Raw genomic sequence first — 19,871 nt, 5'->3', positions numbered from 1 at the left:
TTCAATACATCACTCTATCCCAATATTTAGCAGATAAATTTGAGGAGACTAGATAAATCATGCACACTCACTACGGACTAGGTGAGAACAGAGACTTATTTCCCCCCCACCCACCCACCCCCCCCCCTCCCGCCCGCCCTCCCCACTCTATACTGGGGGACTGCGTTGTGTGTTACCTGTCACTGTTCTTCATTTCTTATAAGCCTGTAGCGGGGCCCGAATGTGCAGACAAGGCAGTATATTCAACCATCCAAGCCCTATCAGAAATGTGAAGTCTTCATATTGCAGAGTAAGTTCCCCAACAGTCAGTTTTTTTTTCCCTGAAAAAAAGGTTAAACCTCATCACCTGCTTCAAAAAAAAATCTAGGCCTAAGGGCTTAAAAATTAGAGGCATCGCCTTTTCTCTATTTTCTATATTTATATGAAAATAATTCATGCTCATGCTAAATACATTATTTACCTTACATGAACTCTTTTTTTGTCTTTGAATAAAAAACAAAGTTTTTGTTCAAAGAACCCATGCAACAGGGATCGGATAATCCTGCTGGCTACGTCGGTTATATTCCAAAATCAATCGTCTTTTATTATACACGTATCCTGACTGAGAGAGAAACTGCTTACTCCAGTTCCAGGGCAGTGGATGAGCTCACTGATATCACTGTTCAGCAATTCTGTTTCAGAATAATACTAATGGCAGGCTTGAGAGCTTTTTTTCTCTTTTTTTTTTTAGTTTTGTCGTCTTCCTCATCACGGCCAGATCAAGCATTTTTGATCCGCCAGAATGGATTAGTATCGCTATCTTGTTATCGCTTGATTATGAATTTCTTTTGCAAGACTTGATTGCTTTCACGTCACTCAGGCAGTTTCGAAGGCGGTGTGTTTTCTTTCTCTTTGCACGCAGTGCCATCCATCAGGCATATGGCTTTGAACGTGTGTGTGTGTGTGTGTGTGTGTGTGTGTGTGTGTGTGTGTGTGTGTGTCTGTGTGTGGTTTAAGAAGACAGAAATTTGTGGAATTGGCCAACGGCAGGACTTTTTTCTTACTTTAAATAGACCATTTTCCTCTGTTTGTTTTGTGTTGCCCAATAATAATGGGGGTCGTCTTCTATACTGTCAAAGACCCAGAGCTCTGGTACTTAAGTGCAGTTGCCTCCAATGAATCCATCACAGTCTCCAGTGGCACGTTATTTTTCTTCCATTTGTCCAGATGCCACGAGATGGCTCTAGGCCATATAGTGCTATTCAGGCTGGCTGTTGTTCAGTATGGCCAGATCTGAACAGTTCATCACCGACCCATCCTTTCACATTAGAACATCACGGGAATCGAAATGCAAACTCCATACGTGTCAGTGTAACGAGTCCTGCGTGCACCTGTATAATCAGGTTGAAATAATGAACAGAGAGGGGAGAGAGAGAGAGAGAGAGAAAGAAAAGGTGCAGTGATTTTGGCTTCTGTTGTCAGTCAATGAAAAGCTTTTGCAAATTAGCTGAGTGTCAGTAAAAGTTCTGCTATGGCTTCAATCTCCTTAAACAAAAATTCTTTTTTTTTATATATAAAAAAACTCAAGGGGGCTTAAAATAGGAAAACAAAGTGATTGCTGATATTGCCACAAATCATTATAATTCACCTGACGTGCTGAAAGAAAATAAATTTCTGCCAACAATTCTTAAAGAGGCTGTGCATTACTGTCTTTAATTTTTTGCTGAATGTTGCTGCTCTTTCTGCCCTTTCGAAGTGCGGTTTGTGATGTTATCCAAACAGGAGCGAATCCCTGCCAAGTGCAGGAGCGAACCTGCCGCCTCTTTCATTTCCTCATCGTCGCTTTCCGGCGGCTTCTCCGTGCGCCTCTTTTTAAGCGGCAGAGTCTCAGTTGCGTTTTTTTTTGCTTTTGTCAGGTGTTGCCGCTTCGTGTGCTGAGATAAGTACCCACTGTCAGCTAAGGAATCCTTGGTTTCCTTTTTGTTTTTTTTCTCCTCGTCTTCCGTCTCGCTGTAGCTCTCGTGGCTGTGGTAACTGCCCTCGCTGACCTCACTCCCGTCGTGGCTGCCCTTCGTGGCAAACTCGTAATGGTCGTCGGCAGAGGAAGAGGACGTCGTGTCGCTGGTGGGGGACGTACTCCTGTGATTGGCAGATTTTGCCACGCTGTAGTTGTGATCCTCTTTAGGGTCGCTGCTGACGACCGGGGAGCCACAAGACTGTTCGCTGTCATTCCGCATCCGACAGTTTGCAATTCCATTCCTGAAGGGGCAAAGAAATTACAGGTCAATTCATTAAATGGCCATGCAGCACTCTATTCAACAATGGCGCCCTGTGGCAAAGTGCAATATGGAAATTAACGCCTATATAGGAATGCTAGCCGACATTTCTCTGGAGGGCAGTGCTTTTGGAACCTGTGTGTAGGAAACGGTCAGGTTTCAGGATTTCTGATCTGTTTCTTCCTTCACGGAAAAGTTCTATTTAAGGGCTGAGTTTTGAAGCAAAGTGTATTCACGCAAGTTTTTTTTTAAAAAAGCACCGAAACGAAAGATGGTTAATATGCTAATGAGCTTGGCATTGAAGTTGCCTCCCCAAAGGCAACTGCCAATTTGTTAGCCTATCTCAGTAATCAATAAACACGGCATGCCCATTGCGTGGAGAAGTCTCTGGTCCCAGGTGCTCTGCAGGGCTTGCCTTGCATGGGCCCCATCTCTCTGGCTGTGGACAAAGGGAGATAAAATTAGCCCATCACAGACCTGTCCCTTTTGTTCTTTTCCTGCCCCCCACTCCCACCCCCCCACCCCCTTTTCCCTGGCTCTATGCTTGCTTTAAAAGCTGGTCATCTCCAACATCTTCCAGTTCTGAGGAAAGGTCATCGACCTGAAACATTAACTCTGGGTTCTCGCTCCACAGATGCTGCCTGACCTGCTGAGTGTTTCCCCGCATTTTCTGTTTATATTTCAGAATTCTAGCATATTTTTGCTTTTAAGATAAAAATAGGGACAGAAGTGCACACTGCAGGCTTTTAAAAACAGAAAACTGCACAGGTAGGCATCTGCCAGACTCAGAAAGAGGTTAGAACGCAGGCAGCTAGTTCGAGGTCGTTTAAGTCAAGCAAGACGACCTGCTGATGTGGGGAAGCGCAGCAAGTCATTAATTAGTGTTCATTATTCAATGTTATTATGTAAAAAAACAATAACTGAATTAAGCGAATCTATTCATAATTGTTGCTCTGTTCACTTGCTGCCTCAGAAATAAACAGTTTAATGTTTCGTTCTGGCCTCATCGTACCGTGTTTTCTCAGTCCACCTTCAAAAATATGGTTTTGTATACTTAGATATTGGGCAATTACAGTAAACAGTTCTGCTCTCCATATTATAAAAAGGATGGAGAGGCACTGGAAATGGTACAAAAAAGATTTAAGGATGATACCAGAACTGAGAGGTTATCCCTATCAGGAAAGACTGAGCAGCTGGAGGCTCTTTTCTCTGGAAAAGAGAAGGCTGAGGGATGACCTAATAGAGGTCTTTAAAATGATGAAGGGTTTGATAGGGTAGATGTAGAGAAAATGTTTTCACTGTGGGGAGTCCAAAACTAAGGGCCATAAATATAAGATAGTCACTAATAAATCCAATAGGGAATTCAGGAGAAACTTCTTTACTCGGTGTGGTGAGAATATGGAATTTGCTACCACATGGAGAAGTTGAGGGGAATAGCATAGATGCCTTTAAGGAGAAGCTAGATAAGCACTCTTTCAGATAGTCCATAACATTTTAGTCTTGTGTTTAGGGGTGTGCCTGTATATAGAACTTACAGCACAGAAAGAGGCCATTCAGCCCTATGCCGGTGTTTATGCTCCACACGAGCCTCCTCCCACACTTCATCTAACCCTATCAGCATAACCTTCTATTCCTTTCCCGCTCATGTACTTAAGCTTCCCCTTAAAGGCATCTATACTATTCGCCTCAACTACCCCATGTGGTAGGAAGTTCCACATTCTGGGTAAATAAGTTTCTCCTGAATTCTTTATTGGATATTTCAGTGACTAACTTCTATTTATGCCTCTAATGTAAATAAAATTGGTCTGCCAAAACCTCAATTTAGCTAATATTTAATTTTGGATTTTCAGTTTAAAACTGCTTTCATAATTTGTGTTGCGTCACAAATAGCTTGATACTCAAGTCACCTTGGCCCTTCATTCATCTGTGGAGTTGAATGTTCTCCAAAGTTCACACCGAGATCTGCGACTGTGAAACTTAGTTTTCATTGTCTACGACCAAATCTGAGCTAACGAGCTACACCTGTCCAACCAGCAGAGTTTGGCTCCAAGTCACTGGAATTTTGGCTTGGGCAACCAACACTGACCACCATTTAAAATGTTAAGCTTCGAACCCTCTTGCTGCCTATGGTGCACAGCAACAGTGCTTTGTTCTCACGCAAGTGCAGATCTATTTTGGATGCATTAATAAGCAAAATGAATTAGGAACACATTTATATAAATACAACTGCATCTATAATAACACGGTTAAGAAAGCAAAACGCCCCAACAGACTATGAGAACATAACAAGCTGAGATTACACAATGAAAAAATGAAAAATTATAGTCATGGTACAAAAGTATTAATGCTTTCGTCAGCTTTAAACATGTAGATATGTTGTACGGTTATTCCCATTAAGTAGGGAGTTTATGTCACTAATTATATATTGCAGCCTTCCTATTAACTTAAATCCAGAGAACTGTGCTAATGTAAACTATAACCACAACTGAATTTTACATAACCATAAATTAAAAAATTGTCCTTTACATGATAACTAATACTTTAAAAAAAATTAATCGCTGGAGTATGTTGAATAAAAAGCATTATTTTAGCTGAAATTTTGATTAAAACAAACATCTATTCAGAACAGGGTAATAAATTGAGAGGGGGTGTCCTAAGCAAGGAGCTGGTACACAGCTAAATTATATGGGGTTTTAAAAAAATTGCAGGAGGGAGCGCACATATGAAATTTAATCAGGAAGTGTGATTCAGGTTTTGTTAAATTAAAATTTAACTACAAACAACGGCACATTTCCCTCCCCTCAGACTTTTTTCTTTCGCTTACGGCTTTTTAAATAGCACAAAAATTTGGAGTGAACGGAAAAGGTGCATTTCCTTTGAGTGATCAATAGTGAAAGAAAGGCACAACCTACCAATATATGTATGCTTTAACTTCAATGTGGTGAGTTCCCAATCTTGGTTGGGCTGCCAGGGAAAAGCACCGATAACTTCTCCACAGGGGGCAAGGCAAATTATTTAAAATAAATAGATGGGGCAAGTGAACAGAGGATGCTATCTCAAACCTTCCAACAGCTTGACAACAGGGACCTGCCCCATCTTATCTGGGGCATATGGCAAGACAGAAAAACATGCTACAATAGAAGAAACTATAAACTGAATAACTCATTCCCTGTTGCATTGAACATCTGGATTCCATCAACTGATGTGAATTTATGATGTAGATCTTGGCATGTAGAAACCAAATACAATCTTAAAAAAACTAATAAAACGAAAATGCGGAATACCCTCTGGAAATAACATGTAAAATACAAATTCTTAATAGCACCGACACTGAACTCAGAACACGCATCAATAAGAACATAAGGCACGACATATTTATTAGTGGCTTTCACATTTTCAAATTTACATGATCTGAGCCTCAATAGATTTCAATATTTCCATATTTAACACCTGCTCAACTTATTCAAGTTGTATGTAGAACATTACAGGCTTACTACAATTTATTTACTTCAAAAGACCTCATGATAGACAGAAAAAGGCAAAAAACTGGAAACCAGCAGAAAATAGCATGAGGATATTCGCCATCTGATTGCTCTGGAAGGAGTTACAATACACAAGGTCAGTTTTATGCTCCCAATGTTGACTCTTAATTGCAAGGAGACAATATTTTAACTATTGTGTTGACACACTTCACAAGTGTAAATACATTAAAGCAGTGACATCACTGGTAGAATTGCAGGAAGAGAGAGACCTGGGGGGTGTACGTACACAAAACTTTGAAGGTGGCAGGATAAGTTGAGAAGGCTGTCAAAAAATCATACGGGATCCTTGGCTTTATAGAGGACAAAAGCAAGAACATTTTGCCAAACCTTCATAAATCACGAGTTAGGCCGCAGCGGGAGTATTGTGTCCAATTCTGGGCACCACACTTTAGGAAGGATGTCAAGGCCTTGGAGAGGGTGCAGAGGAGGTTTACTAGATTGGTACCAGGGATGAGGGACTTCAGTTACGTGAAGAGACTAGAGAAGCTGGGGCTGTTCTCCTTAGCGCAGAGAAGGTTAAGGGGAGATTTAATAGAGGTATTCAAAATCTTGAAGGATTTTGATGGAGTAAATAAAGAGAAACTGTTTCCAGTGGCAGAAAGGTCAGTAACCAGAGGGTACAGATTTAAGATAATTGGCAAAAGAACCAGAGGAGAGACGAGGTGAAATTTTTTTATGCAGCAAGTTATGATGACCTGGAATGCATTGCCTGAAAGGGCAGTGGAAGCAAAAGGGAATTGGATAAATATTTGAAGAGGAAAATTTTACAGGGCTATGGGGAAAGAGCAGCGAAGTGGAACTAATTGGACAGCTCTTTCAGGCACTTCTGCGCTGCATCAGCCTATGATTCTATGATAATTCAGCAAACATGTACCATACTGAGTTTTAAAAAAAGCCATCCTGAAGCAGAGGCTAGATGTTATCTACTGATAAGCTAAGAGAGAAGACACTGAGGATAGGAGGACTAGAGTAATCACTTGTTTATTTATCTTTAATTTTTGCATGGAGTTTAATTCTCGGAGCTGCAAGCACGGTTGGCTCAATGCGTTTCTGCTATTTTTACATATATATCTGTGTCATGTACTGTAAATTACATTTAAATCAATACAAAGGGTAATGCCATGCAAGGCAGTAGCTTGCAAGCAATGACAATGTTTGCATCATTACATAATCGGGTTAAAATGGTAAGAGGTCACACTGTGAATTGCAGGATTTAAAAAAATATATACCATCATATATATAATGCATGTAGAGAACAGTGCTAAATAATACAGGACATTGAGGACAAAACTACATTTACAGTAGTCAGGGAAACGTTTTAAGTGTAAAAATGTTATTACAGTCCTTAAAGAGCTGTAACACTTATAATTACTTTAAAAATAAAGGCTGGGAAATTTCCAAATTCCAAAGCTGCGTATATATTTGGATGATGGTGCCACCAGTTCCCCACGTGTAAGCTATGGCACAACCAGCAGCGACACCAGACCTTACACTTCTCCAGATTGAATTCCATTTGCCACTGTTCTGGCCACCAGAGTAAGCTTGCCACATTCGGTATGGCCAGCAGCCACGAGGACACATTATCTTTAAAACTAGGACTTCCTGGCAGTCAACCTTAGTGAACATGCCGAGTTTTCACAGAGTTTGCCAGCAGCCGTACTACACCCGGGCATCAGGAGCTGACAGCATCCGCACCACTCTAACTCCAACGTAAAGGCAGCGCAAGTTTCACTTTATTCTGCCCTATCGAAAAACAAAAATATTTACCAATATGGTTGCACTCAAGACTTGAGCTTAAGCTTTCAAGATAACAGCTAAATGATGAAAGAAAGTCATTGCACCCGATATTTACGGGCAGGGTGTGGGGGAGCGCGGCCGCATGGGGAAACTAGCCAAGGCCGAACACGTGGAGGTTCTGCCATTACCCATTATAATCATTCTTTTCAGCTTCCCGTCCGGCAGCCAGCCAAGGAGGCCGCAGCCGGGACCCTTGGGGACGGTCCCCGATAATTGGGAGGGAGCGAGAGATCAAGGCCTTGGGATGGGAGCGGGAGACCATCGTGGGAGGGAGGGAGTGTGAGATCAGGGCTAAGGTGGTGGGCGAAGAGAAGAGAAAAGCCATCGCAGGAGGGTGCGATCGCCGGGAGATGGTCTGCGATCGCAGGAGGGGGGAGTGAGAGACCATGATAGGCAGAGGGGAGGCTGAAGACTTCCTTGAGGGGACCAGGGTGGGGTGGGCCCTCCTGCTTCTCCTGTCCCACAAGGAGTGCTGTAACAGTCACTTATACAAATCACAGAAATTTACGGTAAAGAAGGAGGCCATTCGGTCCATCGTGTCTGTGCTGGCCGAAAAAGAGCTATCCAGCCTAATCCCACTTTCCAGCTCTTGGTCTGTAGCCCTGTAGGTTACGGCACTTCAAGTGCATATCCAAGTACTTTTTAAACACGATGAGGGTTTCTGCCTCTACCACCCTTTCAGACAGTGCGTTCCAGACCCCCACCACCCTCTGGGTGAAAAGAATTCTCAACTCCTCTCTAATCCTTCGACCAATTACTTTAAATCTATGCCCCCTGGTTATTGACCTCTCTGCTAAGGGAAATAGGTCCTTCCTATCCACTCTATCTAGGCCCCTCATAATTTTATACACCTAAATTAAGTCTCCCCTCAGCCTCCTCTGTTCCAAATAAAACAACCCCAGCCTATCCAATCTTTCCTCATAGCTAAAATTCTCCAGTCCTGGCAACATCCTCGTAAATCTCCTCTGTACCCTCTCTAGTGCAATCACATCTTTCCTGGTGACCAGAACTGCACGCAGTATTCTAGCTGTGGCCTAACTAGTGTTTTATATAGTTCTAGCATGAACTCCTAGCTCTAATATTCTATGCCTCAGCTAATAAAGGAAAGTATCCCATATGCCTTCTTAACCACCTTATCAACCTGGCCTGCTACCTTCAGGGATCCATTGACATGCACTCCAAGGTCCCTCTGTTCCTCTACACTTCTCAGTATACTATCATTTATTGTGTATTCCCTTGCCTCGTTAGCCCTCCCTAAATGCATTACCTTACACTTCTCCAGATTGAATTCCATTTGCCACTGTTCTGGCCACCTGACCAGGTCACTGATATCTTCCTGCAGTCTGCAGCTTTCTTATCTTCTTGAGCCGGCAGCTCCCGCCTCCCTTTCGCTGCCGGGTTTCCCAAGCCCTGGGTTAGGTTTAAATCAGGCTCTCAATTGTACTGTGGGAGCCAGATTTTTTTTTAATTAATTCACAGGATGTGGGCGTCACCGTCAAGGCCAGCATTTATTGCCCATCCCTAATTGCCCTCGAGAAGGTGGTGGTGAGCCACCTTCCTGAACCGCTGCAGTCAGTGTGGTGAAGGTACTCCCACAGTGCTGTTAGGGAGGGAGTTCCAGGATTTTGACCCAGCGATGATGAAGGAATGGCGATATACTTCTAAGTCAGGATGGTGTGTGACTTGGAGGGGAACGTGGAGGTGGTGGTGTTCCCATGCGCCTGCTGCCCTTGTCCTTTTAGGTGGAAGAGGTCGCGGGTTTGGGAGGTGCTGCCGAAGAAGCCTTGGCGAGTTGTTGCAGTGCATCTTGTAGATGGTACACACTGCAGCCACGGTGCGCCAGTGGTGGAGGGAGTGAATGTTTAAGGTGGTGGATGGGGTGCCAATCAAGCGGGCTGCTTTGTCCTGGATAGTGTCAAACTTCTTTAGTGTTGTTGGAACTGCACTCATCCAGGCAAGTGGAGAGTATGCCATCACACTCCTTACTTGTGCCTTGTAGATGGTGGAAAGGCTTTGGGGAGTCAAGAGGTGAGACATTCGCCGCCGAATACCTAGCCTCTGACCTGCTCTTGTTGCCACAGTATTTATGTGGTTGGTCCAGTTAAGTTTCTGGTCAATGGTGACCCCCAGGATGTTGATGGTGGGGGATTCGGCGATGGTAATGCCGTTGAATGTAAAAGGGGTGGCGGTTCTACACTCGCTTGTTGGAGATAGTCATTGCCTGGCACTTCTGTGGCGCGAATGCTACCAGCCACTTAGCAGCCCAATCCTGAACGTCATCCAGGTCTTGTTGCATGCGGGCATGGACTGCTTCATTATCTCTAATTGCCTTCAAGAAGGTGGTGGTGAGCTGCCTTCTTGAAGCGCTGCAGTTCATGATACTTCTTTGTAGCGGATCTTTTGGTACAACTGAGTGGCTTGCTAGGCCATTTCAGAGGGCCGTTAAGAGTCAACCACATTGCTGTGGGTCTGGAGTCACATATAGGCCAGACCAGGTAAGGATGGCAGATTTCCTTCCCCAAAGGACATTAGTGAACCAGACGGGTTTTTACAACAATCTGGTAGTTTCACGGTCACCATTACTGACACTAGCCTTTTTTATTTCAGATTTATTTAATTAACTGAATTTAAATTCCCCAGCTCCCATGGTGGGATTTGAACTGACGTCTCTGGATCATTAGTCCAGGCCTCTGGATTACTAGTCCAGTAACAACCACTGTAAAATATGTTATTAACATTTAATAAGTGTCCCGCCTCTCTAGGGCTAGATACTCGCATGTCATGAAAAGCAACCGCCATAAAAATGGCGAAAGGCGCGTACGTGGTGGGTTGGGGACGCGTTCCCATTTAAAAAAATTTAAACCCGGGGCGGGGGGGGCTTAATATCGAAGTCATTGTTACAGCAGTTGAAATAGTCACCCGTTTACATCTGTCCAGTGGATACGTAGTGGATGGGGAAGTAATATTTTAGATCTGTCCTTTTGCCAAGTGCATGAGAGTTAGATGAGTCAAAGTGGAAAACATTGAAATCAATTTTGCTGCAATTGAATTTTAAATTTTTAGCAGTTTCATGAGATTTCATTACATGGTGTTAAATGTGGAATAGGTACTCACTGGGAGTCTCGCTTGAAGGCACAAACACAGATAAATGGTTGACTTGCAACACACATCAGCCACACGATAGCTTGAGAGGGATACAACTTGCCAGCACAAAATGAAGCGGTTTGTAAATTTGGGAGAAATTGAACTGGACCCGGTGTCCATAGCGTGCTTCTCCAAGTTCTAGCTTCTATTATTGTACAACATTAAAGAATTTACATCCAGAATGTTTTACAGCTTCAGTAAAAGTCATGTGGTCATCTTTAGCACCAATAAATAGTGAGTTAAAGAGACCGGCGACTCGAATTCTGACGTTTGCATGTGATTGGTGGTGAGTGCTAACTCTTTACCTTACTGCAGCAGCCATGCTTCCAATGCTAGTAACTGGCAGTGGCTTCATCCCCATGAATGGCCCTCGGCTGTACGCTCGACCTCCATTTGGCATAACTCCCGCAGCATCTGGACAACAGAGAACTACAATGTGACATAGGAATTCACAGTAACATTAACCCAAGCTTTTCTAAACTGTTCAAGTCGACATGCCTAGGAAAAATGAATGTAGGTAATAGGGTTAACACTTTGTCCAGTTACAAGTAAAAGATATCACAGGAGTTTGCTTCAATATTGTGGCTTTCCAACATTCACAATACCCAGAATGTCTTTTGTCTAAGTATAATGCATGAATCAATAGCAAAAGTGATTACAAATATTTTTACTTTTGCTTGCATCTGATTGTAGACCTGAACGTCATTATTATGTGCAAATCTCTGTCAGCATTGTGTTTTTCAGCTGTCATATTTTGAGAATGCTCATGTTTGAGTCTCTTCCAGGTTATTATTTTGCATAATACAGGTACCTTGATACACTGTTAATAATGTGTCCATTAATTCTGATTCTCAAAAGAAATTGAGTATTGACCCCTTATTTGTGCAATAAGTTTATTTGGAGTTTTTGCCACAGTATTAGAGCTTTTCATACATGCTTTCTCTACCTTGTTAGTATCTACCTGGTCAGTGCTGTCATTATTATATTGCATATTGGTACCAAATCACAATAAGAAAAAGCACAACACATTTCAATGTGCGATATACTTCTTAGTACATCACCCCAAATTGCTCCCACAATCAGTACTTCAACCTAGTACGGTATTAGCCCTGGATGTTCTTTCTAGACACTTGAAAAGACATGGTCTACATTTTTATTGCTAGATATTTTCTACAGACACATGAAAACTTCACAGACCTAGCATTGGCTTTTATGCAAGGACAACATTATCTATAAATATTCAGACCAAAACAAAATAAGGACACCATGAGGACTGTGTCAGGGACGCTCAAGTCCACTCCAACTGAGCGGCTCCCAGTGCTGTCCCACATCGCCCCGCCTGACATTCGCCGCGATGTCACCGTGCTCCGTGAGATGTAAAAAATCATGAGCAACATCGACCTTCCCATTCACGAAGACGTGAAAAACCTACCACGAAAGCGCTTAAAATCGTGTCGTCCATTCTGGGAAACAGCAGCCAATATTCATGCAGCTGGTATTGACCCACTATCCAGATGGACGGAATCGTGGGATGCATGCAACATAGAGAACCAACACCTCATCACTGACCCAACAGCAGTGGTCCCTGGCTTCAATCTCCCTCAAAGACAGTGGACAGCGTTCAACCCAATCCGCACAGGGCACGGACAATGCTGCCACCTGTTCCACAAGTGGAAGATGAGGGACGACCCGAAGTGCGACTGTGGCCATGAGACCCAGGCCATGGAACACATCACATCAACCTGCCCACTGAGATCTGCTGCTGGAGGCACCTCATTTCTCCGCTTGGCATCTCAGGCCATCGAATGGATAGCCAAACTCGGCATCCCATTATAAGCTTTTCCCTGTCGCACGAAACAACAACAACCAAAGCAAAATCCATGCGCTATTCGCATCAGACAGAGTAGGGCTGGCCTTGGACAGGTGCTAGAATGTTAGAGTGTACAAATACAATTAGTTCTCTCCTGCTTATAACAAGTGTAATACTGCATTGTCGTTTGACCCTCCTAGGCCATAGTAATTCTGTGGTACCATGAATTCATTGGTAAGAATAGAAATTCCCTCTCATGCAATGGTTTAATACCAGTTTATGCAGGGAAGGGGAAAAAAAAAATCTACATCTGATAATATAGAGGGTTTCCAGACCTTAAACAGGATGTTCGTTATAACTTGATATCTAAAACAGTGGGAGCTTTTCTTTAAAATAGATGCCTTGTTCAGATACTTTGGCAGACACACTTTTCCAGGGTCTAGATTTCATTTAAAAAAAATGTTTCCCAGGGAGAGCAAAATATATATGTTTTTTTAAACATGAATTGGTCCTTCAAAGGCAGTTTGAAAGTTCACTGGAGTGACGTTCCTCCTGCCCCTGGGCACCAACACCAGCTCTCCTTGAGCCAGAGAACATAACAAATGTGTCGATTGAGCAGATATGATCAGGACAAGAGACCCAACATTGCAAATCTCTACCAACTGCCTTCCCACCTACAGAAATGTAAGTATTTCCTTTCAGAGCCTGTGTTAAATAATCTTTTCTAACAGGCTTTTGGAAGGTGTGCTATATATATTTTTTTTAATTACGCCCGATCTCCTCCCTCAAGTGAAGTTTTCCTTTAACCAAAGCTCATTGCTAAATGTGTGTCAATTATCCATTGCCAACTTGGTACTCCAATCGACTGGAATTGGATTGAAACGGATCACAATACCTATTTCACTTAGTGTTATTGGCAAGTACTAGTGAAAGGAGACCTTCTCCTCCCAGGGGCTGGTTTTTAATCCACGTCCTAGAGGTGAAAGAACATTGTTCTAATACAGTTTGCCATTAGTCTCCCTCTGAGACAACAGTTTTCTGCTTTGACTAACAACCTCCTTTGGGCGATCAGTTTTCCTGGAGATAAAAACAAAACAAACATTTTAGGTGGGGGGAAAAAAACTTACAACAAAATGGGAACAAATGTCTAAAACAAGTTGGAGGAGGAATATGTTGGGACACAGAACAGAAGAAGTTGTGAACTCCTGGAGGTAAAGCACAACATGCTCTCTGGAGATGGGCTAAAGAGAGGTCAAGATAAGGGATTCCTTGCTGCTGTAGTAGGTACAAAGGTCACCTATTGTAATACTCAGGATCCTATATACCATTATGATTTAATGATAACTTATCAGGATTTATATATTTTTTTTTAATTGAAAATTGATGTATTATCACAAACCAGAGGTTGAAATTCCTTCTGCTGCTAATTGTGAGTGAAAAAACTGGCACAGGTATAAAACAAAATATGATTTCCCGCTTTGTAATACAATTAATTGACAGCAAGAATTTCAATGTGCAAGGTGCATTTAATGCCTGCAAACCCGTGGATGCAAGTTAGGCACCAATGCAAGCGATCTTCTACCAACTGCTGCAGAAGTTGCTTACGTGACATTTACCTTGGTACAATCTATGCACTTTTAAAAGCTATAATCAAATGGAATGATAGCACCACACCGCAAAGAGCGCAACTAGTTTCTTAAATAAGTAGGCATTTATTTGTAGAACATCGCTCAAAAGGGGATAAAGGAGAAACCCCCTTTCTCCCATTCACAACTCAGCAAAAACCTACTAGTTAGGTAAATGACAATTTACTTCCAGATGCCACAGCCCGAGAAGACCTGACACTCCAATAAGCTGGGTGACCCCCAAGATACGTTCAGCTACTGTCAACCACATGCTCAGTGACTTTCGGATATGCATCCAAAGTAATCAGTCATTCTATGACTTAAAAAAAAATACATTTGACAAGTTATTATTTATTTCTGGCTGGGTTTGGTTAACTTTTTTTAAATCTGGAAGATGAAAATATTGCAACGATAATTCTTGGGTTTTGACTGGAAAACGCTGTACTTCATATAAAGATGTCACGCTGTAATATTAAATCAGTTGACCCGCGGTTTTGCATTTTGATTACCTGATGATGCTCAGATGTAAAACTAAGAGCATCCACCAAGTAACTCTGTCAGTTGCCTGACCCCATTTGTGCATCACAATCGATGGACTGCAACATGTAACACAATAAATCAGTTAAAATCTCTGGAGATTGCACCGCTACCGAGCTGTGAAACTAGAGAAGTGAGCAGTGCTCGCACAAATCCCTTGCGGAAAACTGCTGGTTGAGAAGGTTATGAGAATCATTCCAAAAGCAGCCAATGCCAGGAGAAACAAATGCCAAAGGAAACCGACGGCGCCCCATTTTTAAAAAGGTCGGAATAAATGCAGTTTCAGCAATGCTAGTTTAAGATATACGTCTCGTTTGCTTTGCAGCACCCGTACAAACATCAGCATCAAGTGGCAGTATGCGCTTCTACAAATATATTAAAAACACAATTATATTTGTTGATGACGTCTCGGTTTAGTACAGTGCAACTGGATTTGTTTACCTTCTGTGCGTTACTCCTCAGATGTACAACGAAAACAAAATAGGAATTACTTTTTTTTTAATAAACTTCCCCTTTCCTCCACCCTCGTACCCCTGTAGCATTCTTATTTCCCTATATTACAACAACGACTGCACGCCAAAAGCTCTTCAGTGGCTGTGAAGCTCTTTGGAGCGTCCCGAGGACGTGAAAGTTTTTATATAAATGCAACTTCTTTCTTACGATAGTAAGTGGGTAGTCCAACTTCAGGTCTGCACTGTTCTGCATGTCTTGTGGTGGCACATGAAAGCCATGTGGGTTGATATGAAGATATTTGCTGCCTTCCTTGGGTGACACATCTACACGTGGCCCATCTGTCACTGAATGTCTGATCATGGTGTAGATATCACTGCTTTTTGTTCCAGTTTACCACATTCATTGTTTTGCTCCGTCAATTTTCTCTTCACCCCTCTGCTCCTGAAGGCAATGATCCCTTGCTGAGGTACCTTCGGGTACCTAAAGTAAGTGGTCGTTGTCAGCGCGTTAGCGGGCTATTCAATAGCATCACAGTGGAGCATGATCCTCACCCCAGCCAATGTCCACATGCGCACTTCCGGCGACGGCCGGCTGGAGGAGTGGGAACCTGGCCTGATATTCCTCCATACCCCATGAGCATTGAGGTCAATTCTTGTGCTCCTATCGCTGCTCTGATGGAGATCAGCTGCCGAAGCATGGACCAATCAAACTTGGCACCTTTCTCTTTTGTCTGCTTGATCGGCACCCTTGCCACTGAACTCAACATCTACCCACTTCACCATCGATGTGCCTTGGCTGCAGTATATACTAGCGACAAAAAGCACCACAGCATCTCGGTCCCATGATCTCTACCAAGGACATGAGCACCTTCACCTCCATCACAGGTCATGAGAGCAAATCCCATCATGGCAAGTTGTGGAACTGAATTTCAAATGGTAATTTGCCAGATTGCCATAAAACTCAACTGGTTCACTAATGTTCTCCAGGGAAGGGAACCTGCCAGCCTTATCCAGTCTGGTCTACTTGGGACTCCATCCCACATTATATGATGGACACTTGAATACAAGAACAAATTAAACTAAACTAAAACATAGCTTATCTGATTCAGTTTTGGATCAAGATGTTGCTTATTTGAATTCGAAATACACAGGTACTCCCCAGCAACTACACTGGGCTGAAACAGGCTGTTCAAAACATCAGTATCCTAACCCACCCTGAGCTGAGCTACCGATCCCACATTCTCTCCATCAATATGACCGCCGACCTCTAACATAACCTGCTGCTGAAATCCTCATCCATGCCTTGGTCATCGCCAGACTCGACGATTCCAACATTCTCCAGTTGGCCTCTCATCCTCCACCATCCGTAAACTTCAGATCATCCAAGACTCTGCTGCCCATATCCTTCCTTCTATAAGTCACTAGTTTCTGAAAGCCAAGCTTGTTGTCTCTTCATCAAAGCGTCTAGACTTAGCTCACCACTCCTACTCTTCTGAATCTCAGTGGTGACCTGCAATATAGGCTTCCAAGATTCTCAATAAAAATAGCGTCAATTCCCTAATTTCAGGCTTTTTGGGAGCAAGAAAATAAAAACTATGATCCGCGAAACTGAAAAATGATTGTAAATCCATATCAATATGAATTTTACAGTTGACTTCACAAAAAAATGTGCAATAATCAGCATTGGACAATAAAATGTACAGGCTCCTCCCATACAACCTGTTTACCCAGTGACTGGCTCACCACACATACCAGCGACTTAGTCGATCTTAGCGGCAATAGGGGTGCTTTAATTTGCTTCAGAGCCTGTTGGTGAGCTACCAGAAATCTAAGTGTAGCCCAGGAAGGAATCAGAGTTGTCGGGCAAAAGGGAAGAAAATGGACTAGAAAAATACATGCTCCGCACATACTGTTCTTTTTCTAAAATATCAAAGTAAATGCTCTCAACATGTAATCCAGTCATCTTCACGTAAATTAGCCATAATCTGTTTTCCGGCGAGGGTACAAGGCAATAACGCCCACAAGTGGTTTGAACACAGACATCATTTATTATGTAGGCGGTAGACAAAAGATGTTCACAGTCAAAACAAATTTACAGCATCACAATTACATAATGCTGGATTTCAAATGGCTTTCTCCATACAGGAGTAGTGCAGGATATGTAGGCACTCTGTACAAACTAATGCAGGATAATAAATAATAAGATTCTGTTTGCAAAAGATATCATTGCATCAACTTAATAAATGTATATAAAACAAGATATAGATTCTGCATTCCAAATTTGCCCTGATCATGGGCAGGATTGATTTATCAGGTTTTCCATACACATTACCGTTAATAAAATTACCTTTTTCTGCAATGATCTATAAGCGCAAATATTAAGAAGGTTGGCTCATCATTTGCAGTTCATGTCCTACCAATGACTTTGCCCTGAACCTATCAATCTCATGGAATACTGAAGCGACAAGTGTATGATCTTTCCATATTGCTTTGTTGGATCCAACACAACACTCATTTTTGCTGTCTTTAAAGAGTTAAGTGATTTACTGCTCTTTCTCCTTTTTACTGGGTTCTATATGAACTTATTCAAACTTCCATAAATGACAGATGTTTCTCAATATTAGTTGAAGCTCTAATAGAGACTGGAGCAGATCTCAAACCGTGATGAGGTGAACTTCTGTTAAGGAATGCTTTTATAATCCATTAGTTTTGAGGTAATTGAATTATTGAAATCAAGACAAAGATATATGCAAGAACATATCTGTCACAACTATGCAATCTCTACAACTTTTACCGCATCTATCAACAGGGATTGCTAAGAGATCGGTCAACTCCAGTGGTGTACAAATGGGCGGCCACCAGAAGAATCTGTCAAGAAGTCAACGAATGTCACAGTTGAAGCCACAGGATAAGAAGAACAAGACAAGGACAAATCAGGATTAGAAATTTCCTCTGCGTGGAAGCACGGGATACCGAATACTGAAATATGGTACTCCTTCCCAACTTCAACCCACCCCCAACGAGTTAATGCGTACCTTAACTTGGAGCTTGTGAATTACACAATCCTGGCAGATTCAATTGGCGGAAAGAAAGGTGGGAGAACCTGGCAGGTTGATATTGAAACCACCCGTGGAAAAATCCACAGGTTGGTCCCACTTCCCAACTGAGGACTGCGTGAATGCAAAGGAAGAAGCAGGGCAGAAAAAAAAAAATAGGGAAAATAAATAGAATAAATGTGGAGGGCTTGCATCACAACAGAACAATATCTGAGGAGGCTGCACTGCAATAAAAACCTTTATATTTCTATTGCAATGTACTGTGTACTCACATTCTGCTCCTTTCACCTCAGGGGAAGAATTCAGCAGCATCATGGCAGTGGCTGCATCAATATCAGAATCTGAAATGAGAAAAAATATCTACATTTATTTTTGACAACTACGTAAGAAAATGTTGCTGGCCAATGGAAGCGGGAACTGAACACGTATGTGCAGGAAAGATCGTCTTCATAAGTTACAGCAGGTGAGCATGACGACAGCTTTTTTCACTCAGTGTAGTTAATCAAAATGTAACACTGTTATCCACATTAAATATTCAGAAGGCACACAAAGCATCGTAGTGTGACTAATGCTTTGTCAGGCCAGCCAAATTTGTCTTCTCTTCCAGTTTCTGAAATAATAGGATTATTGACACGCTACAAAGCGCTAGTTGTAGTGTTCATGTAGAACCACAGTCAGAACAGACAAAATTGTAAAATCTCTCTCTCTGTCTCTGGGGAAAATTGCAGATCCAATAATAGAGATTTCTCCTCTCCTCATCCTTTACCCAATTCACTGGCCAAGAGGCCTGCTGACTCCCTTGCTAGGGCTTTGTAAATACTGCGAAATTACTTCAAATATAAATAAATTATTTTTTTAGTGCTGTTTAAGGGTTTCCAATTGTGTGATCTTCACCAGCGTTTGTGGTTCAAATAATCACATTTCAAGTTCCAGATATATCACCTCAGAAATGTGGCGAGACTAGAGAAGCTGGGATTGTTCTCCTTAGAGCAGAGAAGGTTAAGGGGAGATTTAATAGAGGCATTGAAAATCATGAAGGGTTTTGATAGAGTAAATAAGGAGAAACTGTTTCCACTGGCAGGAGGGTCGGTAACCAGAGGGCAGAGATTTAAAGTAATTGGTAAAAGAACCAGAGGGGAGATGAGGAGAATTTTTTTTTAAACGCAGTGAGTTATGATGATCTGGAATGCACTGCCTGAAAGGGCGAGGGAAGCAGATTCAATAATAACTTTTTAAAAAGGGAATTGGATAAATACTTGAAAAAGAAAAATTTGCAGGTCCATGGGGAAAGAGCCGGGAAGCTCCTTCAAAGAGCCGGCACAGGCATGATGGGCCGAATGGCCTCCTTCTGTGCTGTATGATTCTGTAACCAGCAGCTACAAACTCCACAAGTAGGTTGCCTACTGATTTTCTTATCCTCCCGGTGGAGGTGCACCTACCTTCTGCTTCCCATCTCCCATGACAACCAACTCAGATAAAACTGGCAACTTGTCATTTGGGGATTTGCAGACATGAATCCTGGCATTTGGTATATCCAAGTAATGCACAAGGTTTGAACAGAAAATTGAAAGTTCACGGAGTTCTGGTTTTGAAATCCTTCTGGATCAAGCGCCGATACTCCAGTACTGTAGCTTCTTGCTGCAGAATGACCCA

The 19,871-nt window shown here is 42.4% G+C and overlaps 1 protein-coding gene across 4 annotated transcripts in view; it reads right to left on the bottom strand.

Annotated features, from left to right (window-relative positions):
• Positions 1-617: 617 nt before the first annotated feature.
• The window catches only part of foxn3 (forkhead box N3), a 375,567-nt gene continuing 356,313 nt past the window's right edge, over positions 618-19,871 (bottom strand). For 3 of the 4 annotated variants that reach the window (XM_086002636.1, XM_086002637.1, XM_086002638.1), the window contains exons 5-7: positions 18,491-18,559; positions 11,044-11,152; positions 618-2,238 (exon numbers count right to left, since the gene is read on the bottom strand). In XM_086002636.1, coding sequence (XP_085858762.1) covers positions 1,692-2,238; positions 11,044-11,152; positions 18,491-18,559 — 725 coding nt within the window. In that variant the 3' untranslated portion in view covers positions 618-1,691. The remainder of the gene's footprint in view (positions 2,239-11,043; positions 11,153-18,490; positions 18,560-19,871) is intronic. The other variant, XM_086002639.1, reaches the window with a different exon arrangement.

Source organism: Somniosus microcephalus, chromosome 12, assembly GCF_052327205.1.
Source record: "Somniosus microcephalus isolate GS21.2 chromosome 12, FLI_Smic_1.0, whole genome shotgun sequence".
Taxonomy (NCBI): Eukaryota; Metazoa; Chordata; class Chondrichthyes; order Squaliformes; family Somniosidae; genus Somniosus; species Somniosus microcephalus.
The sequence above is the reverse complement of the archived record's forward strand: the minus strand, read 5'-3'. Positions and strand labels throughout refer to the sequence as shown.